General features: G+C 16.4%; 5 protein-coding genes across 5 annotated transcripts, besides 30 other annotated features; all 5 read left to right on the top strand. All coding sequences in view use genetic code 6, as the record gives it.

The window, feature by feature from the left end:
* Nucleotides 1-213: 213 nt before the first annotated feature.
* Nucleotides 214-251: a microsatellite.
* A 114-nt stretch (nucleotides 252-365) lies between these two features.
* Nucleotides 366-404: a microsatellite.
* A 1,612-nt stretch (nucleotides 405-2,016) lies between these two features.
* On the top strand, nucleotides 2,017-2,487 carry IMG5_056370 (hypothetical protein; the record flags this gene model as incomplete). The annotated part of the gene is made up of 3 exons (XM_004037252.1): nucleotides 2,017-2,067; nucleotides 2,142-2,309; nucleotides 2,377-2,487. 3 exons carry the CDS (start codon nucleotides 2,017-2,019, stop codon nucleotides 2,485-2,487), a joined length of 330 nt encoding a protein of 109 aa, XP_004037300.1.
* A 2,747-nt stretch (nucleotides 2,488-5,234) lies between these two features.
* Nucleotides 5,235-5,267: a microsatellite.
* A 1,163-nt stretch (nucleotides 5,268-6,430) lies between these two features.
* Nucleotides 6,431-6,480: a microsatellite.
* Nucleotides 6,442-6,474: a microsatellite.
* Nucleotides 6,481-6,725: 245 nt separating the features above from the next.
* Nucleotides 6,726-6,798: a microsatellite.
* A 256-nt stretch (nucleotides 6,799-7,054) lies between these two features.
* Nucleotides 7,055-7,102: a microsatellite.
* A 60-nt stretch (nucleotides 7,103-7,162) lies between these two features.
* Nucleotides 7,163-7,202: a microsatellite.
* IMG5_056360 (hypothetical protein) lies at nucleotides 7,201-7,572 on the top strand (the record flags this gene model as incomplete). Its single annotated transcript, XM_004037251.1, has 1 exon — nucleotides 7,201-7,572. The coding sequence occupies one exon, from the start codon at nucleotides 7,201-7,203 to the stop codon at nucleotides 7,570-7,572; it is 372 nt and encodes a 123-aa protein (XP_004037299.1).
* A 2,744-nt stretch (nucleotides 7,573-10,316) lies between these two features.
* Nucleotides 10,317-10,375: a microsatellite.
* A 217-nt stretch (nucleotides 10,376-10,592) lies between these two features.
* Nucleotides 10,593-10,658: a microsatellite.
* Nucleotides 10,659-11,373: 715 nt separating this feature from the next.
* Nucleotides 11,374-11,407: a microsatellite.
* Nucleotides 11,378-11,425: a microsatellite.
* A 206-nt stretch (nucleotides 11,426-11,631) lies between these two features.
* Nucleotides 11,632-11,657: a microsatellite.
* Nucleotides 11,658-14,208: 2,551 nt separating this feature from the next.
* Nucleotides 14,209-14,248: a microsatellite.
* Nucleotides 14,249-15,490: 1,242 nt separating this feature from the next.
* Nucleotides 15,491-15,533: a microsatellite.
* Nucleotides 15,534-16,053: 520 nt separating this feature from the next.
* Nucleotides 16,054-16,125: a microsatellite.
* Nucleotides 16,126-17,026: 901 nt separating this feature from the next.
* Nucleotides 17,027-17,059: a microsatellite.
* A 1,941-nt stretch (nucleotides 17,060-19,000) lies between these two features.
* On the top strand, nucleotides 19,001-22,344 carry IMG5_056350 (hypothetical protein; the record flags this gene model as incomplete). The annotated part of the gene is made up of 6 exons (XM_004037250.1): nucleotides 19,001-19,877; nucleotides 20,214-20,746; nucleotides 20,794-21,073; nucleotides 21,125-21,489; nucleotides 21,554-22,066; nucleotides 22,183-22,344. 6 exons carry the CDS (start codon nucleotides 19,001-19,003, stop codon nucleotides 22,342-22,344), a joined length of 2,730 nt encoding a protein of 909 aa, XP_004037298.1.
* Nucleotides 19,072-19,115: a microsatellite.
* Nucleotides 19,162-19,210: a microsatellite.
* Nucleotides 19,764-19,900: a microsatellite.
* Nucleotides 21,491-21,531: a microsatellite.
* Nucleotides 22,092-22,169: a microsatellite.
* Nucleotides 22,097-22,165: a microsatellite.
* Nucleotides 22,102-22,169: a microsatellite.
* A 349-nt stretch (nucleotides 22,345-22,693) lies between the features above and the next one.
* Nucleotides 22,694-22,738: a microsatellite.
* Nucleotides 22,739-22,766: 28 nt separating this feature from the next.
* On the top strand, nucleotides 22,767-24,085 carry IMG5_056340 (MORN repeat protein; the record flags this gene model as incomplete). Its single annotated transcript, XM_004037249.1, has 4 exons — nucleotides 22,767-22,914; nucleotides 22,994-23,350; nucleotides 23,391-23,843; nucleotides 23,901-24,085. 4 exons carry the CDS (start codon nucleotides 22,767-22,769, stop codon nucleotides 24,083-24,085), a joined length of 1,143 nt encoding a protein of 380 aa, XP_004037297.1.
* Nucleotides 24,086-24,464: 379 nt separating this feature from the next.
* Nucleotides 24,465-24,506: a microsatellite.
* A 239-nt stretch (nucleotides 24,507-24,745) lies between these two features.
* IMG5_056330 (hypothetical protein) lies at nucleotides 24,746-25,439 on the top strand (the record flags this gene model as incomplete). Its single annotated transcript, XM_004037248.1, has 5 exons — nucleotides 24,746-24,793; nucleotides 24,846-24,923; nucleotides 24,988-25,119; nucleotides 25,180-25,300; nucleotides 25,370-25,439. Coding segments are annotated over 5 exons (449 nt in total), but the record flags the coding sequence as incomplete, so codon positions are not given.
* Nucleotides 25,304-25,346: a microsatellite.
* Nucleotides 25,403-25,439: a microsatellite.
* Nucleotides 25,404-25,445: a microsatellite.
* A 54-nt stretch (nucleotides 25,446-25,499) lies between these two features.
* Nucleotides 25,500-25,537: a microsatellite.
* Nucleotides 25,538-26,194: the final 657 nt, after the last annotated feature.

Raw genomic sequence — 26,194 nt, 5'->3', positions numbered from 1 at the left:
TTAATTAAAATCAGTCTTTGCTGATTTAATTTCACTTTATTTAAAAAGGAGTAGTAGTTTTATATTTTTTTAATTTTAGTTAATTAGTATTTAATATTTTTTTTTTTCTTTTATATTAAATTTTTATTTTTAAAATAAGTGTTTGATTTTTTTTATTTAAAAATAAGATCCTATATTCGAAAAAATAAGTATTATCAAATTTACTTTTTATTGATATATTATTATTAATTTTATATAATATAATTTAATTTAATTTAATTTTTATGGTTTATAATTTTTTTTTGTATTTTTTTTTTTTTAAACATACATTTTATAACAATAATATATTTAAATAAATAAATATTTTATGGTTTTTTTTTAATAAAAATTATTTAATTAATTTATTAATTTTTAATAAGTTTATTTTATTTTTATTTTGAAATTCTAATTAGAAAGAAATAATGAATAATAGTCATAATCTTTAATTATCATTAATATAATATCCAAAAATAAATTTTTAGGTTGATATTATTAGAAATATAAATAAACCAGTTTGTTAATACCAACATAATATAGATAATTAAAAAAAGATAACATTTATGATTTATATTATTAAAAAAATTAAAATTAAAATTAGTATACTTAACAAAAAATGAAAATAAAAGTGACTATGTAAATATAAAAAAAATTTAACCTAAAATATAGTACCAATTTTAAAATCATATATTTATTCAAATAATTCTTTTGAAAATAATAATAATTAAATAAGATTTAATTCTGAAGAATTTTAAAGTTTATAAAAAAATTTAATTAATTATAAAAACCTATATAGAAAGTAAAATAAAGTCGAATTATTTAAGAATTAATTAGGAGCAATTGCTCTAAAAAAAAATTTTGAATAATCCTCTAGTAATTATTCTATAAATAATAAATCAAAAAACATCGAATAAGCAAGTTTTATTTTATAATCAAAAAATACAGAAAGCAAAGATTTATTAAAAAACTAAATGATTTCTTTAACTAGTGATAATAGTAAATTTAGTCGATTGAAAAACAAAATTTAACAAATTTCTATTAAGGATAGAGTTATTTAATTAAATTAAACTTATTATGAAAAAAAATTAGCATTTACAGAAAAAAATTCTCAATAAAAATAGTTTTTTTAAGAGAAGTTTGAAGAAATAAAAGAAAAAAAAGAATTTAAATAAAGATGCGAAAAAGCATTTAATGAATTAAAACAAATTTAAGAATTTAAAAAATAAAATAATAATAAAATCAATAATTAAATAAATTCGAATTCTATTAAGTAAAATAAATTTTAAAATATATAAAATTTTGTATGTTTAAAATTTTTAAGTATATTTTTAGATATTAATGTATAAGTGAATAAGATTAGAATTTATAAGAAGTATATAATATTTATAATAGTTTAAAAGAAAAAAAAAAAAATGATGACGATGAATAGGAAGAATATTTTTCTTAAAAAGATTAAAATCTATTAAATGAATATAAAACTAAAAAATTTTTTAATGTATAAAATAATAATCTACTTTTGTAATAAAAAAATTATCAAAATGATAAAATAAATATTAAATTGCTTCAGAATTATAATTATAAGAAAATATAAAGTATATCGATAAATAAAGCTAGAAAGTTTTAAAAAATCTTAAAAGAAATAATATAATAATTATAAAAATATATATATTTAAAGTTAACAATAAAAGAAGTAAAATTCATATTTTTATTATTTACTATATTTTTTATTTTTTTAACAAAAGGGAATGTTTAATAATGTTTTTATTAAAATTCCATATTATAGATAGGACTCTAAGCCTTTTTTTGAATATGTTAAATAAAATAATATTACAAATGTGAAATAATTAATAAAGCAAGATAAGTATTTAGTATATGCATATGATAATGTAATATTAATTTTTTTATGTCAAAATAATTAGTTTTAAAATCATAATTTTTTATACAAAAAAAAAGATACTTTAAACGCCTTTACATTGGGCTGTTAAAAGAGGCTTTTTTAAAATGGCTTAAATTTTAATTGAAAACAAAGCTGATACAAATTCAAAAGATTAAGTATTTTTTATTATAAAATAAAATAAATTTATAATCAAATAATAATTAATTATTAAATAAAAATCTAATTAAAGTTAGGTAAAACTCCATTATATTATGCATATAGAGAAGGGTATAATAAAATTGCTATTTTATTATTATAAAACAAAGCTTCTCCTTGGTCTTGTAAAAGTAATAATATCGATTAAATGGTTAATAGTAGATAAAATAATGATATGAATTAAATTAAGATTGCAAAACAAGTATAAAATATATGAATTTTAATTTAAATTAATAATTATATATATATATATATAATTTTTATTAAAGATTCATTTGATGATGTTGATTACACCATTTAAGCATAGAGATAAAATATGGGAAGATTCTAAGTATCTTTTTAAAAATATAGTAGATGAAGAAGATAGAAAAAATGAATGATTATAAAATTTAATTTTTTTTTTATTATTTTATTTAAAATCATGTTAAAAAATAAAATTTAAATTGAAAAAAAGATTAATTAAAATAATAATAAAATTATATATAAATATTGAAATATATTTTTAAATTATAAAAGTTTATAATAAAATATAAAAAAAAAAACACATTTGAAAATTAATTTTTATTTTATAAAATTTGGTTTGTGATTAAAAGCGTTATAAAATATATTTTATGTTTATAATAAATTAAGATAAAAAATATTATATAACAAATATATATTCGATTTTTAATAAATTCTGTTTAATAGTCTAATATTTATTAATTTAATTTTTAATTTTTTTACTATTGAATAAAAATTTGTTATTAAATTAGGTATAATAAATGAATAATGAAATATTAAATAAATACTCTCTTAAATTTAAGAGTAATAAAATGGAATTAGAATATTAACAAAAAGACATTTAAAATGTAAAATATATTAAAAATGAATATTAATAATAAAATAAAAAAAGAAACTAATTTAAGTGAGAATAGCTTATTTTTTTTAGATATTTTATCTTATAAGCTATATTATATAAGGAAGTGTAGATTTATCTGATATAATTGTTGTTGTTTGCTTTTCATTAATTATTATAATTACCCATTTTTTTAAATTTCTATTAAAGTATTTAAACCCAATAATAGTTATCTCATAAGTTTTTTATTTTACTTTTTATTTATATAATAATCCTGATTTAGATTATACTTCTTCTTTTATGGAAGGATAGGTAGCAAAAAAAATGACTTTTTAATTTTTTTTATTTTTTTAATAAAAGGAGTTAGCAACATATTATTTATTGAGTAGTCAATCATTTATATTAGATAGCTTAGCCTTAATATTAAGTTAAATACTAATTAGATTAATATTAATGCCAGATTATGTATATATACTAGGTTAAATAAAATTAATAGTATTTTATATGGCGTTAAATTATATCACAAACTACTCCTAGAGGTAAATATATTACGAAAATCATAAATAAAATGGGTGGAATTAAATTATTGACTCGATTTTTTCAAATGCTTTAATAGTAACGAAATTCGATAAAATAACAAATCGAATTAAACTTCATAATTGTAATAAATAATCTCGAAAATATAAAATTGATTAAAGTTTGGAAGAATTTAATAATTTTTTACAAAATGTAAAAATTGATAAAAATAAATCTAAATTTAAATCAGAAATATTTCAAAAAAATCATAACATTGATACTATGAAAGATTATGTTTTACTTTTGCATGATAAATTATAAAATGAGACTTTGATATTACCAGAAACAGAAAAGAAATTATAAATTAATAATTAAAAAAATTTTTTTACCTAAATTTAAAATCTAAAAGAAAACATTAAATAAAATCATAAAAATATTAAAAATCTAGACACTAATGATGTTTTGATAGCCTAATATAATGAAAAATGTGGAGAAAAAATATAAACGAAGACTTTTAAAATCAAAACCGCTATTTAAATAATAGAATAACCTTTTATAATTATATAATTGTAAGATATAACAAATGAACAATCTTTGAGTAGTTTAAAGGAAACTTCAATAAAGAACTATTAAGTATATACTAAAGGGATACATGAAGTTAGAAAAAAACTACTTTAAGTGATAAATATAGTATCTTTGCATTGAGAATAGTGTATGCAAATAATTAATGTAAATAATGAGTTTTACGATAAACAATATATATACATTAATCGATTATATGACAATATAAGAACAATAGAAATTAAAAATAAATATACAGGAAGTTGAAATAAATAAAATAACGGATTAATTAAAAATAATTTTTCCGAATATAGATATTATTTATTTATAAGAAAAAATTATGTACTAGAGTATTAAAACAGATTAGAAAAGGCTTATGTATATATTGATTTCAGTTATTAGTTCTTTAAGTTTTTAATATTAAAATTTGGTTAGAAATGATGAAAGTTATATAGATGAAAATTCTTCTTTAATATAGGAATAGAAAAATATTAATTAAATGCAAAAATACAAAAGCTTTAATTTTAATAAAATTAGAAATACTTTTTATTAAGCTAATAATTTAGTTTAGGGTATTGAAAGTTTTTAATAAAATATTTTGGTTTTTTTTGATGAAAAAAAAAAATTTCGTTAAAAATTGATGAGGTTTAAGAAAATTTATTTACATCAGTTTCATTTGATGTTTAAATTTAGAAATTTAATAGAGATGAGGATGTTTATTAAAATAATTATATAAATTTAATAGAGATTTAGAAAAACATATGCCAATAATAGCAAGTTTTATTGAATTTAATAAATGATAAAAAAATAATTCCGAATTGTACGGCTGATCCTAATCTGAGATTAGTTGAATTAGAAAATATATCATTAAATATTAGAAAAATAGGACCTTTTAAATATATATATTATGATAAGTAAAGTTCTTTTAATTTTAAAGTTTTTAAAGATTTAACTGTTTTATAAAATATAGATAATTAAAAAACTATTAGTGGCATATGTTCTCCCTAAACTATGTGTTTTTAAAAAATACTCTACAACTTTATAGAATTTTTAGAAGTTAATAGTGTAAAAATTAAAATTAAAATGCTTTATAAGATTTTTAAGAAAATAATATATAAAGTACGATTATATTAAAAAATAAAATAAATAAGAGGTCTTAATATTATTAATATTGAAATATATAATTATATAATTATTTAAAATAAATAAAATAAATTTTTATTATTTATTTTTTTATTTCTATTTTTTGTAAATTTATTTAAATTTAAAAATAAATTTTATAACATATGTTTATTTATATTTTTACAAATCTATAATAAATATTAAATAAAATTTAAATATTTATTTAATTTAATATTAATATATAAAAAAAAGATTAGATTAATATATATTATCATCAAATTAATATATAATTAAATTAATATTTTTTTTTTTTTAATTAAATATTATTTAACAATTTAAAAAGTAATTCAATATAATAAAGAATTGAAGAAGACATTCATATATTTTAAAATATAATTAGTTAAAATAACGTTTTTTAAAAAGAAATATAATTAAATAATTATAAAAAGAACTATAATAAGTATAATAATTTGAACTTAATTTTTAATATAATTAAGAATCAGATAATATATTTAATTTTTTTTTTTTTTTAAAAAAAGATATTATAAAATAATTTAAATAAATAAAATACGATAAGCAGCTATTCTATTATCCAAAAATATAAATAAATAAAAGGGTACAAAATTAAAAATTTATTACGATCAAACATTAATATGCTATATATAGACTCAGAAATAATAGAATTATTATATCCAAATTATTTACTAGCAAATATTTTAAAAATAAATTAATTTTTTGGAGAATTAGATGTTGAATTTAATAAAAATAGAAACAAAAATTTTATATGTAAAAAAAATATTCAATTAACTTTTATTTATTGTATATATATATATACTAATTATATATATTTAAATTTAATGGATATAAATTACATTATATAATTAAATTCTATATATTTTTTTATAAATATTTAAATAATATTTAAAAGTAGTATAATAAATTATTTAAATTAATAAAAAATTAAATATGAAGATTAGACTTTTCATAAACTTTTTGTTGCTATATTAAGTAAATAATATTAAGTTTTTTAATTATTATTTTAATTTTTTTTTTTTCAAAGTATTTGTAAATTATTTGGTAAAGATTGAATTATGCTTAAAGAAGTACGTTTCTTTAAAAAATAGTTTACTTTTAAAAATTGAAAGGGTGCTTTTTATTAAGAATTTAAAATTCTTAATTAAAAGTTAGGTTATATCTATAAATGATAATAATAAAGATTACTAACAAATAAGAAATATTATTATAATTAATAAGATTATAGTAAAGAAATAAATTATATTAAATGATAAAATAAATATAAATTATAATATAATAAACATTATATATATATAAATATATATTTTTTTAAAAAAATAATAAACAAATATTATAATTAAAGAAAAAAGATCTTTCCCTTTAAATAATAATAAAAAATATATATTTAATTTAAAAACACGTTGTTTAAATTTCAAACAATAATAATTAATCCACTTAATGCTAATAAAATCATATAATAGTTGTTTTAATTAAACTAAATCAATAAATTTTATTTAATTTCATAATTCTTTGAGTAATGCTCTATATTACCAAATTTATAGTTCAATGATAATTAAATTACATGCAAATATTTTATCTTGAATAATTAAATTACATGCAAATATTTTATCTTGAATAATTATATTTAATGCTTCAATTTATTCGATCAATAAAAAATAAGATAATAAAATTTTTTACACTAAAAAAAACTCTTCCTAATATAATTTATAGAGCCTACTTAATAATAATCAAATAATATAAAATATTAACGACATAAAATAGTCAAATACAAATAAATTTAAACTTGAATCATGGTAATTAATAAATTAAGTTAATAATTTAAAATTAAAATGATAATATCCAATAACTTTTTAATAAATGAAAAATGCAAAAAATGCAAAAAATAAATATTATAACTTAATAAAAAATATAAAATATATAATTAACTTTTTATATTAATAATAAAAATAAAAAATTTAAATTAATATACATTTAAAGAAAATTATTATTTTAAAAAAATAAAAAATATTTCAAAAAATAAAAAATGTCAGACGAAAATCAAGATGAATAATAATTTTAACCTGAAGAAGCAGAGAAGTAAATTGTTTTATACATAGAAAAAGTTTTATAAGGTAAACCATATAAAGAAGATATGGTTCCTCATTAAATAAATGAAATTTGTGAATAAACTTTAGAATACTTAATTAAATAATAAAAACCATATAAATACATAGTAAACTGTATGATAATGTAATCTACAGGTTCAGGCGCATGCGCAACATAAAGTTGTTATTGGGATAGTGTTACAGACCATATAGTTACAGTAAAATGGCCAAAAGAAAATAAAGAATACGCTAAAAATTAACTTAGTGCAGTAGTAACTGTTTTTGCAACATGTCTTATTACAAATCATTGAAACAAAAAAACAAACAAAATACATAGCTATAAATTTTTTATATATTTATTATTTTTATTAGAAATAAAAAGTTTTTTTTATAAAAAAAGTAAATGTCAATTTATTTTTGTTTTAATCATTTTTAAAATACATATCTTATATAGCATTCGATATTGGTGTTGATTATAATATATATTTTCAAAGTTATTCTTTTTTTGTTAGGATATTTTACTATAATATTATGTTTGTATTAATATCGTTTATTTATTCGTATTTAATTAATTTAGAAACATATAATTAGCCATATCTTTTTTAATTTTTTTTTTTAAAATATATAAATATTTTTTTTAAAAAAAATAAAATAATTATATCTCATTTCACGCAGTTAAGTGCATTTATTTAAATAATTAGAATTTCTTTATTATCAAATATTACCAAAAAATATGAACTAGTGTTAGCAATATTTAAATTTATTAATGACTTTATTGAAGAATATGCTTTATTAGTTTCTTTAAAAGCCTAAGAATAAATATTCATATTGCTTATAAGTTATATATATTTAATCCAGAATAATTTCCAGTAATAGAGAATTTCTCAAAATAACATTGTTAATGTATAATTAAAGACTTAATTTAAACAATCAGATAGTTTTTTAATTAAAAATAAAATGTGAAAGATTAAGAAAAAATTATTTTTTAATGCAATGTGTGATTTATTTTTTGTTGAATTTTGAAAAAAAAAAAATAGTAGAGAATTTGCGGGGGGGAAAAAAAAATGAGAATTTTTATTCCGAAAAGGTGGTAAACATAAATCCAAAACTAATACTTGTTTTCTAAAAATTAATTAAAAAATGAACTTTAGAAGTAAATAATGTTCATTAATTAATTAAAAATTTTTTTTTAGGGAAATTAAGAAAGTTTCTATCGATTTTTCGGTTTAAAAATATATTTGTATTTTTTTTTTTTCAATATTTTTATTTTGGTCTTTCTCTCAATTCATATAATAAAAGTTTCTATCTCTATTTTATAATTGTAATATTATTTCAAGAATGTTTTAGTCAATTTTTTTAAATAAAAATTATTTTTAATTTATTTTTTTATTTAGAATACTATTACAATTAAATATTAATTTATATTTTGCTATATTTGAGGGTTATAAATGATTTTTATTAATAAATTTAATAGTTTTTGGAAAAATTTTATATATAAATTTTGTTAAAAAATGCATTATAAAATTAATATATAATACTCGTATTGCATATTAATTATAAAATTACTTATTTAATTCATAATGTGTCAAAAACAAATGCAATTATTATATAAAAACTGTGTTTTTGTGGTTTAAAAATTCTAATAAAATTAAATTTTCGGCAAAGGTTTTTTCAATAAAATTAAAGGAATTTTCAACTGTGAAATCATTTGTCTAATTAGTTTAGATGGAGAAGATATTTTGTTTGTTTCTTTTTTTTAATTTTCTTAAATATTTTTATTATTATATAATGAAAGTTTAATTTTACATAAGATAATTAAGTATCTAAAAAATTATTTTTAAGTAAAAAAGACTTTAATTCTTATAATAAATAAAGATATTCTTTCATGAGATTGTTCAATTTAATAATTAGAAGAGTAAATATTGAATTTTTTATTTTATTTGTTTATAGAATAACTTAATTATTTTTTTTTGAAAAAACAAAAACAAGAATAATTACACGATTAGGATATTAAAAAAAATTTAATGTTAATATTTATTTTTTTGGTTATATTAAAATGCGATATTTTGTTAAACCTAATTGGAATTTTTACGGAAATAAAAATTCGAATTCATAAATCGTTAATCATTTTCTTAAAAAAAATATATTTTATTATTAATATTATATTGTCTATTTTTTCTTTAATTAATAATATAATAAATTGTTAAATATTTCATATCAACAATATTTTTAAAATTCTTTCTTTCACATTTTTTTAATATAATTTTTATATATTTATATTACTAATTAAATATTTTAGGCATATTTTAATAATTAGTTTATTGAATAATTAATTATCTCATTTAAAAACAAACTTATTTTTAATAAATATTAACATATATATCATGTATTTTTTTTACTTAATTTATTTAAAATGTAATTTTTTATATTTTATAAGGAAATAAAAATTCTAGATTACATTTATTAAACATAAAAATTGCATTTTAAATTAGATTTTCTCTTAGTGTAATATCTTCGATTTAATTTTTTAGTTTTTTATTTTCTATTTAATGTTTGAATTAATTAAGTTGGCCTTTTTTAAAATCTATTAATCATTTAAATTATAACGTCTTTCATCAAATGAGAAAAAAATCTGGAAAAAATATAAAAGTACAGAAATTAAAAACACAAAAACTTTAACTTTTCTGCTATCTACAAAAATAATTATCTAAAGCAATTATATTAAAGGTCAATTTGTCTAAAATTATGATTTTCAATAATAAAAGATATATATTTCTAAAACATACACTATTTAATTTTATATGGGATATTTATTTAAATTTAAGGAAAAAATATTAATGAATTTTTTTTAAAAAAGCCACTAAATTCTTGAATTATATTTTTTAAAAACTTAAATTTAATAATATATACAAATTAAAAGAAAATTAAAAAGCTTAGAAAAATTAAAGAAAACTTTGATCAGTTAAAATTTATTTGATAATTCTAATACTTTCAAATAATAATTTAGAGATATGACTTTACTTAACTTAATAAAAGAAATGTCTTTATTTAATATTTTCTAAATATAGTTATCTAAGTTAATTAGTTTCTAAATATAGTTATCTAAGTTAATTAAAAATTAAAATTATTATTCTTTTATATCATAATCTTATATTTTTATTATAAACTAAATATTTTTTTATTCTATTATCCATTCAAAAATTTATTTAGAATATTTTATATCTCTTAAATTACATATATGCATATATTTTTCATATGAAATTAGTTGCTTTATATCTTTTAATAGGTTTTGTAAATTTTAGTTCTTTGTTAAAAACTAAATTAATAAATATATAAATATATATGTAAATTGTATTTTATTTTTAATATTAAAATTATATTTATAAATATATATTAATTTATTTATTTTTACTTTTTATTGTTCTTTATATTTACCATTATAGTTTTTAAATAAGTTTTTAATTTTTCTATTATGATTTTGTTTTTATTAGAATTTAATCCATTGATTATAAATAAATTATTCTTAAATTTTTAATGTTTAAATTGTTATAATTACTTTTTTTAAATATTTATTTTTTTATCATTTTTTTAAAATTTTTAAGATTAATTAATAAAATTTTTTCTTCTTTAAAATTATAAAAATTAACAATTATAATTATGCCATTTTTTGTCAAAAGCATTATTACAAAATATTTCTTTTATTTTGATTTAAATATAAACTGTAAAAAGATGTAAATAAAACGTTGTATTTATAGTTCATTTATGATTTTTAAATAAAATTTTATCTTTTATAAAATTAAATTAGTTAATATTTATAAAAACATATAGTTTTTAATATAATTATTTTATATTATTTATAACATATAAAAAAAAACAATCAATTTAAATTTAAAAAATACATATTAAATATAATATTATTATTTTATGTTGTTCAATAAACATAAATAATCTTTAAATACATTATGTATAAATAAAAAAATATATAAAATTAATCTAAAAGATTAAATTTAGATTATAAAAAATATATATCTATAATTATTATTTAATAACGGTTTTTTAAAAAATTAATAATAAAAAAACCAAAATAAATAAAAATAATTTTATTTTTATAAAATATAATCTATTTAATATAAATTTATTTAATATTTTTAATAAAAAATTTATATCTATTAATTTATTGAATATATATTATCTATGTTTTAGCAATTTTTTTAATTTTTGCTTATTATTAATAATACAAAATAATTAAAAAAATTAATAATATATATATTATTTATTTTATTTTAATATTAACAATGTATCTTTACCATTTTTATATCAAAGTATCTTTATAACAGCTAAATAAAGTTAAAAATACATTCACAAAAGCCAATAATAAAATAAATAATAAAATAAAATTATTTATAAAAAATTAATGCAAACTTAATCTATTATAAAAAATTTAATAATTCTTCTATTACTGTTTTAACTAATAAATAGTGCTAAAAATATTAAATATTACGAAGAAACATAGGAATAATATACATTTCCTGAAAATGTAGATTTTAAAAATTGTATTTTTTACTCCTAAACTACTATTCCATTTTATTTATGTCGAATAATAACAACATATGGATTAGAGTAAGGATAATACATTTAAATAACTACTAAAATCTAAAATTTAATACACATTGAAACAAAATACTCAACTGAAACTAAATTTCATGTAATGAGAAGTCTATAAGAGAAAAAAGATCTAGTACTTTTCCAAGAGACTTTAAATCCTAAAAATTAAAAATATTATTTCGAGTTATATAGAATAGATTTTAATACGAAAGAACTTATAAAGGAAATTAAATTTATAGAATCAGCGCAAATTCCAGAAAAACTAATCAGTATAAATAGCTCTAGTCTCGGCTATGTAGCTCTATTTAGTGAGAACTATATGTATATGTATTAATTGGATAATTATAATTTACTTCTGAAATCATATTTTACAGATAATATGAAACAATATATAAATCAAGGATATAAAAACGTATACCTTTAAAGTTATTATATAATGATATTTAATGATTAATAAAATAAAATGGTTATTCTTGAACATAGTTTTGTGAATGGAATAAAGTTTCTAGGATATATTGATTATAGTATGTATAAGGAGAATTACATTTATAGCTAATCAGATATTCTACTAGTTGATTGGGACAATAATATTTGGCTATCTAAATTAGATACTAATATATCATCAAATGAAGATGCGAGTAAAAAGAAATTATATTTAGTTAATTATTCTGGAAAAATTTTAACTAATCATATAAAAAGTACTGGTATTTATAATCTACTTATTGTATAAACTAAATCTAATGAAATTGAAATTTTATTTTATGATTATACTAACTTTGTATATGCTTAAACTATAAATCTAGGTGCTAGCTATATTTAAAGATTTTTCATTTAAGATCAAAATACTTTTTTTCTTTTTGATGAAAATAATATTGCTAAAGTTTATATTAAATACCAATTTAAAGAAAAAAGGCTCTTAAATTTTAATGAATAACCTAGTGTCTTATATACTGGTTTAAAAATTTTCGCTTATTGTATTAAAAGTACTGATTATACTTATATAAACGATCTTTAGAAGATTTATAGAGTAAATAATTATGATGGGAAATAAGAAATTTTCTATTATTTTGAAAATTATTATGGACTAGGGTTAGATAATATGGCTATTAATGTAGATAAGTAATATTAAGTATTTATAAGTTAAAAAAATATTATGATTATTAGAGATTAGTAAAATAATTTAATGTATTCATTTAAATTATAGGAAATTCTTAAATTTGATAAAAAAACTAAAACTAATTTAGTAGGAGATATTCTTATAGTTATGTAAGAAGAAAAACTTAAACTTTTCCATATGAATAACTTAGTTGATCTTTATGAAATAAAAACTCCTGATTTATTATTGAATAATCATATTAAAAATACTTTTTATAATCCTTTTGATAAAAGATTATATTTAAGTACATGTAATGATGATTAGAATTCTAAAAACATGCTCTATATACTTAATTCAAATCCAAAAGTTACTAGTGTAGAAATTTAAGAAATGTAAAATTGTATTGAAAATATTGTTTTCGATTAAAATAGTTTTTATTTGTAGTTTTTTAAAAGTTAGTTTATCTATTAATACAGTTAGAGTAGTTTAGAGAACATAAGAAAAATTAAATTGCCTTTAAAAATGTCTATAATTATAAAAATGGTGGAAGTTTCTACAAATGATTTTGTGATTGCTGATTAAAATTTACTTATTAGTTTTAATAATTAACTTAATATAATTTTTATTCAAAGAAATTTACAGATTTAATCTTCTTGTTTCAATGAATCTATAGATGAAGGAAATATTTAATATTATGAAAACTCTTGTATATTCGATTTAGGGTTTTTGATTCCTAATGACATATATGTTAACTTAGCTAATACTATTTCTTAAGAGCAAAACCTAATAATGAATGATGATAATATAAAAGTAAATTATTATGTAGATGGAAATGAAGGCTAATAATTATTTGTGGGAAAAATAGATATTTATAATGAACAAAAGTAAATATAAAATTTATCTTATTATAAATATGATGATAGTAAAATAAATATAAATATAAAAGAGTTATAAATAAAAAATAAGAGTAATTATATTATAATAGACCTTTAATTAAAAAGAAATATTTCAGATGAAAAATTATTTCAAAAACTAAGATAAAATTAATTAATTAATAATGATAATTTATTTGAGGATATTAATTTTTCTTATTTAAAACCTCCTTCCGATATAAAAGTAGAAGAAATTAAATAATTGCGAAAACTAAGCTTTAGTACTCAAATTTTCATAAATATACAATCTTCTCTAATTTTTTATCCTCATAAATTTATTGAGTTCGAAACTCCTTCTAATAAAGTAAGAATAGAGATATATTTTTATCTCAAAAGATATTTTTTTATCCAAAAATGGATTTTTGAAGAAATAGAGGTTACTTTTTCAGAATAAAATACTAGAATAGTGATATAAGGTGAACCTTTTTATGTTAAAGAATACTTAAAGGTGTTACACACTTTTGCTGTTAAGGATTAAGAAAATGATTATGAAACTTTAAAAGTAGTTAATTTATTGAAGGCCAAAGACGATATTATTTACATCAATTTTGATGATTTTTTGAATTAAAAAGTTGAGTTTATGGAAAACTTTTAGTAGTTTTAAATTAAAAATAAAAATATTTTCCTTGAGTGTGAATAATTAGAAGTTAATGAAGGGTTACTTTAGAAAGTTTTTAATGATAAATATCCTAATGATATATATTATTTTTAACATTTAGTATTCTAAATTCCATTTGATTTATTTTTGGATGCTTATATGTATACAGATGAGTATTAAAAAATCTCACAAAATCGAAAATATGTCGATGTGAGCTCTTTATAAGTTTTTTATTGGGCTGACTTTGATATTAATAGTAAAATAGATGTGAGAAAAAGTAAGAAAATAAACTTAGTAGAGAGTACTTTTTATATTCAATTGGATTAACTAAATATTAATTAAGATCATAAATTCGAAGTTTGCTGTATGAATTAATCAACGAAAGTTTGCGATTATTTTTATTTTAAAATGCAAATTTTTATCTAATTTACTACTTTGTATATTTTTATAGGAATTATAGGCTTTTTAATACTTTTGGGATTATTATGGAATAAGAAGAATCTTTTAGTGTATATTTTAGAAATGAATTATATGAATAAAAATGTAGAAGTGATTTCTTCAGATGTATTTTTTAGTAAATAAATTCCGATTATAAGGGATGATATATTTGATAAGGCTAAAACAATTTGGGATATTTATTATTTTTCTAAATTGAAAAATTTTGAAGATGAAAAAATTAATAATATTCAAAATTCTTAGAATATTGCAGAAAATAGCAAAAATATTTAATCTGCATAAAATGAGGAAATTGCAAAAAATGTATTTTAGGCAAATTTTTATGGCTAGAATATAAATAATGAAGTTTTAAATAATTAGATAAGTGATTTCTTATTGGAATAATCCGCAATTCAAACGGATGAAGTGATTGAATCGAATTAAGTTAAAAAAGAAAGTTCTTTTATTCATAAAGATACTGTAGATAGTGAATTGCTATATAATTAGGGAAAAAGGAATCAATTAAATGAATAAATGATTGATAATTTAATAAATAAATTGGATTATTAGAGAAGATATTAAAATTTATTAGAAGAAGATTATTAATTGTTAAAGGAAAAGTAAAGTAAATTAAACTAAATTTATTCAATGTTTGAAAAATGTGCATAAGATGTTTCTGAAGTTGGATAGAAATTATAAGAAAGAAATAGAAGATTGAAAATATTAAGAGGATTGGGTATAATTAATGAAGATAATCTTATTTTATAAACTTCTTTAATGGCAGATATATCAATGATTATGAGCAAATATGTAGATTAAGATACGAGAATGGAATATTTATTAGATTCTTTAAAAGATTCGAATTAATTTGAATTAAGTTCAAGGATTACTAGGAAGATTTTAAAATATTTTACTGATTATTTATTAAATGTGGATTATTAAAGCTAATATATTTATTTATGTGTTAAAGAAACAGCTACTTTGATTAATGGAGATTATGTTTGGTATAAAGCTTTAGCTAATTGCTCTATTAATAAAAAAGATTGTGGGGTTTATCCTTTTTCTGAAATTATTGTTAAAGTAAAATAAAAATATATATTTTTATTTTAATTATAATTTTTATAATTATATACATATATATATATATATATATATTATATATATCTATTTATATATTTATTTATTAATATATTTATATTTTTATACATTTTTTTTTAAGTATGATTCCTTTGATTTAGTTTTTAAAATTATAAGATAATTTTCCGGAAACGTTAATAGAAAATAATATTTAACTATGATGGCATAAAAACTTATTACAGATATTTGTTATTAGGATAAATAAAACTATGGAGGTGAAACTTTATTATTAAAATAAAATGAATGTTTAGAATAAGTAAGGGTTTTAAACATTAATTAATCAAATTATTTTTGCTTATTTAATGAAAGCTTTCAAAGTATTATTTATTGGATAAATGAAAGATATTGTAATACTAATTAAATGGCTATTAATAGAAATATATTACCATAATGGATGAGTTGTAATTTATTAAATGATGTTATTTAATTATATGGAAGTCCTTTTTATGTTGCTGGTACTAACTATTTGATTTAGTTTGTAGGAAAAAATAAGAAAATTTTTAAAAATATATATTTGAAAGTTGTGGCTGATTAGTATTTATAGGAAAAATAAATTAATAAATCTAAAATATTTACTAAATAAAAGTTTTAATCTAAACATTAAAATGATTGCATTGCTACGAAAGATATTATCATATCTAAGGATGTTAATAATGCACGGGTTATTTCTAAAAAACACACTACTACTGATTCTGGTTAGAAAATTTTCTATTCTTATGATAGCTAACCTTAGTAAATTATTGATATTTAAGATAATAAAAAAGAACATAATATTGATTTCATTCTTTTGAAATGATTTTTTTTTATTTTTATTAATTTAATATTAGTATTTATTATATATTATTATCATTATTTTATTTTAGTAAATTTATATATTTTTTAGTAATATAAATAACTTTATGTAATTCCAATTTTCGAAATACTTAATAAGTGATATAACATTTTAAATGAGTATAATCATTTAATTTTATAATAAAAATAATTTCTAAATAAAATTGTAATATTTGACTTTGAATTAAGAAATAATTTATATTGATTTAAAAAATATATGTACATTTTAAAATAAATATCTATATCGTTTTTATCAAGCAAATATAAATTAAAAATGCAAAAACTAAACATCTCATAATAATTTCTTTTATTTCCTTAATATCTCATAATAAGTTATTTTATTTTCTTTATTTTAATTATTCTATAATAAAAGATTTTCTAAACAAATATTTAACACTATTAAAAAAATAGGTTTTAATATATAGCCGGTTATTCCTGTTAATATGCCTTTAGATTTATTTTCAATGCCGTAATTTTTTAATTTTAGATTTTGCTTAATTTAATGAAATTTAACTTTGATAAAATTTCATATTTGTATTCATTAATTTTAAATTTGAAAGTAATATTTTTTATATTTTAATTAAATTATTTCATTTGAATATAAAGAAATATTAAAATAATTACTTTTTAATTAGTCTATAGTTAATATTTTTATTAATTTTTTAAATTTTATTTAATTATTCAATAATATTGCTAACATTAACTTGGCTATTTTAAATATTTTCCATAATTTTTAATATTTATTAATTTTAAATAATAAATTTATTTAATGTTTACTCTAATTATTAATAATTTTTGTTATATATCTCTTTTAATTATCAATTTTAAAATATCAAACTAAATTTATTATATAAAATCTATATGTTTTTTAAGAATTCATATTTTAAACTAATTAAAATTTAAATAATTATTCACTAAAAATTAAAATTAATAAAAATATAACTTATTAAAGTAAAAATATAGTTCATGCTAAAATTTATTGTTCATAATTATTTGAGTTTTTTAAAATAAATTCATTTGTTTCATCCCTAAATCAATTTAAAAATAGTAAAAATAATATATTTATGAAACTGATAATTATTTATATTGTAGTTAATATGCTTTTAGTTTTTTTGATAATAATTTTAATTTACTTAGATTAATACTGTATATATATTAAATATATTCAATTTATAATATTTATATAAAATAAATTAACATAAAATAAATTTAATATAGTAAATATTTAAATGTTTATATAAATATATTTTATGTTTTAAATATATTAATTTATAATTATATTAAAATATTAAAATTAATAATAATAATATAATTTATTTAAATTTCTATTATATCAATCAAAAAAATATTATTTTTAAGATATTTTTATTAAATACCAAAATATGATTTAATCATTTTAATTATTCTAAAAAATTTAAATTACATAGTTTTTTATTTTTATTTTTTTTAAGCTTTCTATTAATAAATATATAAATTAAATTATAATTTTTTTAAAAAAATTAAAATTAAAATATATAAAAAATTTTTATGTAAAAAAAAAATATATGATATTTTTATTTTATTTATTTAAATTTTTAAAATATTTTTAGGAAAGAAAATTAGATTCTTAAAAGTTTATTATAATAAAATTAAATAAAACAAGTTTATATAATAAAAAAATATTTAAATTCAAACATATTATTAAATTTCAATTTAATTTATAATTATTCATGTATTATTTTAATACGTTAAAATCATATTTTATATAATAAATAATTTAAATATAAATTAAATTATCTAATTTAAAAAAAATGAATCATGTAAATTATATTCATATAAAATTTTAAAATATATGATAAATAGAGTTTAGTTCATATAGATAATTTATAAGAAAACCTTAATAGATAACAAAGCAAATCAAATAATACAATAAAAAAAAACTCTAAATCATAAATTGAAAGTAAAATATCGAAAGAAAGTAACTAACAAGAATTAATAAATAATAGTATTTAAAAATATGAATCAAATATACTGAATGAATTTTTTTATTTAAAAAAAAAAGTTAAAAAAAAAGCAAAACTAAAATAGAAGAAATTTTATCCAAAAATTCTAATTTAATGAGAGAAATGAAAAAAGTATAATCTTAACTTAAAATAGAATAAATAGATGAAATTAATATAAAAGAAGAAGATTCTCATAAAAAAGATAAGAAAAATGTAAAAAAAATAAATAAAGTAAAAATAAATTAGAAATCCATATTATAACAAAAATTTCAAGAATTTCGAGTAAATTATAATTAAATAAAATAAAAAATAATATATAAATAAAAGAAAAAAACAATAAGATTAGTAGAAAATAATTTTTTTGAAACAATAACTACAATATCAACTTTTTTTGCATTGTATGGAGATAATATTCGAATAGTTAGTTCAGATAAATATCATGACTATATTTTTTATAATTTATCATTTACATGCTTTATAATATTTTTGATTGAATTAATTATAAATTCTATAGCAAAAAAATTCTATTTATTAAGTTTTTCCTTTTGGATGGATTGCATTTCTACAATTTCATTGATTTTCGATATTCCATGGTTTTCTTAATTTATATTTGATATTTCTTTTGATAATAACCAAGTAAATTTTTTAAAAGCAGGAAGAGTTTCGAGAGTAACTACAAGAGCTTCGAGGTTGGTACGTTTTATAAGACTTATAAGATTGGTAAAATTGGGAAGACTATATAAACATGCGTTTTAGGCTATTGGAAATAGAGTAAATAAACAAATATAAATTGAAAATGAATAATAGGAAGAAGATAAATAATAAAACGAAAATTTAGATTAATAAGATTTTAATTAAAATTCATAAATGGAAAATGATAATATTGATAAAAATAATAGCAATAATAATGAAAATGATATTGATAATAATAATAATAATAATAATAATAAAAATAATAATAATAATAATAATAATAATAATAATTATAATAATAACAATAGTATTACAAATAATAGTAATAATTAAAATGCTTCTTTATATCCTTTAAAAAATAAGTAATAATCTGAAAAAAAAGTAGATAAAATAGATTATTTTGCTGATTTTAATTCTTATGAAAATACAATTTTTAGCAATTTCTGTATTGTAAAGTCTAAACCATATCATTTAGCAAGAAAAAATAATAACACATATATAGGAGCTACTAAACACAGTATATTTTTTTAAGGAGATAATTGTGGAATTCCTCTAATTAATTAGTAAATTAATAAAAAACTGATTAACTTATCTTCTTAATCTTTAGATGAAGATTTACCTTATAAAAAATATGATTAATTAGCTAATTAATAATACATAAATTTATTTAAAGATTAGTCTAATTAAAACATTACTGAGTCTAAAGTCGGAAAAAAGCTTTCTGATTTGACTACTAAAAGGGTTATTTTATTAATTTTTAGTATAGTATTGTCAATTCCGCTTTTTTCAGTTGAAACATATGTCTAAATAGACACTTCATTTAATACAGGACTGAATTTTTTATAATAAATTGAAAATTAAAGTATTAATTATTCAAATTAAAAATATTTCTATTCTTTATTTTAGAAAAATTATTTGGATAAAAATAAGAATTTGGATAGATATAAAATTATTTTTTTATAAATTAGAGGCATTAAAATATATTAAGACTAATTAAATAATGAATTGAGAGAAGTTGAAAAAAGCTATTATAGATTAAATGATCATGATCCTAATATTGAATCATATTCGATTGTTTCTTTAAAAGATGACTAAGATCTATCAGCTATTCTCGAAATTGTAAGAACCACATATTTGATTATCATTTTAGCTTGTGCTTCTATATATTTTACTAAAGTAATTATTATATTTATAATATTTATTTAATTTTAAATAATAATAAGGATTCTAATGAAATGGTTGTTGATCCTATAGAAAGAATGCTTGCTAAAGTATAACTTATTAGTGAAAATCCTTTGGAAGCGGCCAGAATTGCTGAAGATGAGGCTATAGCAGAATAAGAGTTAGTTAAAAATTTAAACCCTCAAGAACTTCAATTATTATAAAAATAAAAAACATATGAAACTTCTATTTTAGAAAGTACTATTATTAAATTCGGAGCTTTATTGGCTATTGGATTCGGGGAAGCTGGCTCTGAAATTATAGGATAAAATATGAGTGGAGGTATTTATTTAATATTTTATATATTATTATTTACAAAAAAAAAAAAAAAAGATGGAAATGTTAATCCTATGATTCCTGGTAGAAAAATAATGGCAATTTTCGGATTTGTCGCAATTCATAATTTTTCTGATGTAACATAAGTTTTGTAAGAAAAAATTATGATTTTTGCAAATGAAATAGCTGAAATTGTTCATAATGTATGTGATTCATTTCATGGGTAGACGAATAAAAATTTAGGGGATTGCTTTTTGGTGGTATGGAAATTCAAAAAAAATGAAAAACTTGTTTACTTAAATAAAAACGAAGAATTGTGTATAAATAAATAAGCTTTTAGTTAAAATTATACAGACCTTTCTATTGTTGGATTTCTTAAAATAATAGCTTGTACACACAAGTTATCTCAGACATAAAGATTTGTATATATATATATATATATATATATATATATATATATATATTTTTTTATTTATATTTAAAAAGTAAGGTCATCTATAATTAATAAAATAATAATACCCTAATTTTTCTTTAAAACTTGGATTTGGCCTACATTTAGGATGGGGTATAGAAGGATCAATAGGATCAGATTTTAAAATAGACGCTAGTTATTTAAGCCCGAATGTAAATTTAGCAAGTAGATTAGAATGTGCAACTAAATAATATGGATTATATATATTACTTTCCGGAGCTGTATATAGATTATTATCTGATAAGTGTTAGAGTTATTTAAGACATATTGATAGAGTTACAGTTAAAGGAAGTGATTAGCCTATGGATTTATATACATGCGATGTAGATCCTAATTAATTATAGTTAAAAATATATAATTTAAAAAAATAACTTGAGTAAAATGATAAAAATAAGAAAATTCTTAGATTTATTTAAAGGTAGAAAAAAGATGAGAGATATATAAAAATAATAAAAAACAATATTTAAATTAATAAAATGTTTGAAATTGATAATGATATAATGGTTATGAGATAAAAATTTAGTCCTGTATAATTAAATAATAAAAATAAACATATTTATATTTATATATTTATATATTTATATATTTATATATTTATATATTTATTTATATATAATTTATTATATATTTTTTTATAAATAAGTAATTCTTTAATGCATTTCATGAAGGATTATAATAATATTTAGATGGATATTGGGATTAAGCTAATATATATTTTTAGAAAGCTAATGTTTATAATTTTATTTATAAAATTAAATTTTTTATTAATATTTTTTTAGTTTATATTATAATAAATTAATCCTGATAGTAATGAACAAATATTTGATGGTCCAGCTTAAACATTATGTAATTATATGAAAAAATTTAACCTTAAATCTCCGAATGATTGGAAAGGATATAGAGAACTTATTGAAAAATGATTTATTTTATCTTTTTTAAATCAAAATTAATTATTTGTTTTTAATATATATTAAAAATTAGAATTAAAGTAAAAAAAAATCAAATTTCTAAAATTTTGAATTTTTTTTTAATATATATGCATTATTCAAAATTTTTATTAATTATTTTTTTATATTAATATAAAATCTCTTGCATAAATAATTTTAACATATTTTTTTGTAATTTTATTTAAAAAAAATCAACAGTGAATATCAAATATATATATAAATATAATAACGAATATAAATTAATTATAATAAAAAAAAAAGTATTATAAATTAAAACTATATGGGTAATAACTGCTGTTGTACAAATTAACCATAACCAGAATAAATAAATTAGGTTGAAGGTTTTTCAGCTAAAAAACCTGAATATCCAGATGATTGTATATAAGAAAATATAAATCCTATAGATTAAAGAAAATCGTAAACAAAAGGTAATATCAATAAATAAAAATAAAAAAAAATATATAAAATGTTTAATATATATTTTTTTTTAAAAAATAAAATAAAAAGAAAGTAAGGCATAAATAAATATTAGTAATCGCAATTCATAAAATAAAATTATTTATGACGAAAATATTAATTTAGTAAATCCTTAATAAAGACATCATTTACCATTACCTTTAATAGCAAAGCCAATATCTAATATCCCTTGTTTTTCAAATGAAAATGCAATAAATACCCTATCATAATAAGGAGAATTCTTATATGATGAAGATGAACCAGATGATAGAGATTTACCTTACGCAGGTCCTTATGAGTTTGAAAATGGCTCTGTTTATATAGGTTAATGGAAAATTGGAAATAGGCATGGCAGAGGAAAATAATATTGGAACGATGGTAGTTTATACGAAGGATATTGGAGAGATAGTAAAAAAAAAAACTTAAATTATTTTAAAAATAATTATAGACATGGCAGAAGGTAAAGGAAGATTAATACATTCAGATGGAGATTTGTATATTGGAAGATGGTAAAAAGATAAAGCAAATGGACATGGAATATACTTACATATAGATGGCGCAAGATATCAAGGAGAATGGATTGATGATAAATAAAATGGATAAGGAACAGAATCTTGGCCTGACGGGGCTATTTATTAAGGATAATATGTAGACGGAAAAAAAGAAGGTTATGGTATTTTTAAATGGTAAGATGGCTCTATTTACAAAGGTTAGTTTTATAAAAATAATATACATGGATATGGTGAATATAGTTGGCCAGATGGAAGAAAATATATTGGAGATTGGATTGATAATAGAATGGAAGGTAAAGGAATATTTACTTGGTAAGATGGAAGGAAATATGAAGGTGAATATTTAGATGATAAAAAACATGGTTAAGGGAAATTCGAATGGCCTGATGGTATTTTTATTTTTAAATTATTTTAATTTGTTTTTTTCTTTCTTTTAATATTTAAAGGAAGAATATATAGAGGTAATTGGAAAGATGGTAAATAACATGGAATAGGATGGTTTTTTAATGCTTAAAAATTAGAGAAAAAAGGACTCTGGAATAATGGGAAGAGAGAAAAATGGTTTTTATTTTTTTAAATAATATAAATTTTATTATTTATTTAAAGGATAAACGATGATAATGATAAGTGAAATAAATATGATTTTTTACTTTTTATAAAATAAATATATATGTAAAGTTTAATTATTTAAAGAAAAATTATTATTATCATATTTTATTTTAAAAAATTTGTTCTTTTTTTTATTGTGTATAATTTTATATATAAGTAATTTGCTTTAAAAAAATAAAATATTTATTTATAATATCTTTTTATTTTAAAATAAATGAGTGTAATCTTTTATAAAATATTAAACTATAATGCTTTTAATATTTTTTTTCTTTTTTATTCCAAATCTAATTAATATTAAATTTTATGTTATCAATCATTTTATATATTCTCTAATTTAATTGACAGATAAAATTAACAATCTAAAACATAGAAAAAAAAAGAAATTCTTTTTTAAAAATAGATTTAAAATTATATAATTTTAAAATATTTATATTTTATAATTAAATTTTTAATTTTTTTTTTTTTATACGAAAAAATTTTATGAATATATTTTTAATATTTATTTTCATATAAATAACAATCAATAAACTTATTTAAGATTATAAAGTAACCAAAGCTAAATAAATATTTAAAGTTTATATATTAATAGGATATACATAATTATTAACTTTAATCTTTAAAAAGAAATAAATTAAATACATGCACTTTTGCAGTTAGCAATTTAGTTAAAAATAAACAAGACATGATAGACTCAAAATTAGAAATATATGAAATAGAAATTAAATAGAGAGTAAACATCATTTTAGAAAAAGATATTTATTATTATATTTGTAAAAAAATAGATAATCAATAAGTTTTATTTTAAACATATATAAAAATGTATGGAATTTATGTAAAGAGATTACGATAAGGCTTTTATAGTAAACTTATATAAAAATACTTTATATGATTTTTAGAGAATATTATAAATAATTTAAAAATTAGAGTATGAATCTTGTTGATGAAATTAATTGGGAAAATCATTTATAAATTGATTTAAATAATATTCATAAATATAACAAAGATCTTTCAGAACAACAAATATAATTAAAATAATTAATTGAATAAACTATTGATGTAAATTAATTTAAAATATGAATTTTATTATGTTTGCAATAAAATTTTATAATATTATAGGCTGAATATGAATAAAATAATTATATTTTAAATTTTTTTGGATATAAATTAACTAAATAGAATATGCCTCATGTTATTATAGTTATTGTTATTTCAATAATAGGATATAGTATTTACATAAGTAATATAATAATATATATATATATATATATATATATATATATATAATTATTTTTATATTATTTAAAAGCATTCAAAGAGTTAATAATTGGACCAATATTAGAAAAAGAATAAAGATTGAAAAAAAGAAAAAAATTGAAGTAAAATTATAAAAAATAAAGATAAAAAATATTATATGCATATTATAAATGTATTTTATTCAAATATTTCTAAAAACAAAATCTCTAAAAATAAATATCATAATTAAAATTATAAATTATTCCATTTTTTAATCAAATCTTATTAGCTTAAATAGCTTATGTCAGATAATCCTTTTGGATTTTAAACTTATTTTTCAATTTAATTCTAATATAATTAGTTTTATAATTTATATTAAAATAAAAAAACTTTATTTTTTTTGTACAATAAAGTAGGCTAACATTAAATCTTTTACAGATAATCCTTTGCAATCATGAGTATTTAAATTTATAACTACATTATTATATACATTAAACCAATCTGGATGATGATTCATATCTTCAGCAATTATAGCAACAGAGTTCATAAATGAAAATGCTTCAATAAAATCATTGAATTTTATTTTCTTTTAAATTTATGTGCCATTTTATGTCTATTTTTAATTTATTCAAACATTATTTATATATTTTTTATTAAATTACTATTGTCCAATCTTTAATATTTATTTAATTTAAAAATTGATTAAAACTGTTTGCTTAAATTAATATGGGAGGTATTTTTTCAATATCTTTAAAAGATTATAATTATAGTTTTTGCGTTGAAAAAGACATTAAATTTTTAAACCTTGGTAACATATTTTATAATAGGTAATTTTTTATATATTAAATAAAATAAAATAAATAAAAATATATATTATTTGTAATATTATTATATATAT

This window comes from Ichthyophthirius multifiliis (assembly GCF_000220395.1).
Source record: "Ichthyophthirius multifiliis unplaced genomic scaffold scaff_1120509250203, whole genome shotgun sequence".
Taxonomy (NCBI): Eukaryota; Ciliophora; class Oligohymenophorea; order Hymenostomatida; genus Ichthyophthirius; species Ichthyophthirius multifiliis.
The sequence above is the reverse complement of the archived record's forward strand: the minus strand, read 5'-3'. Positions and strand labels throughout refer to the sequence as shown.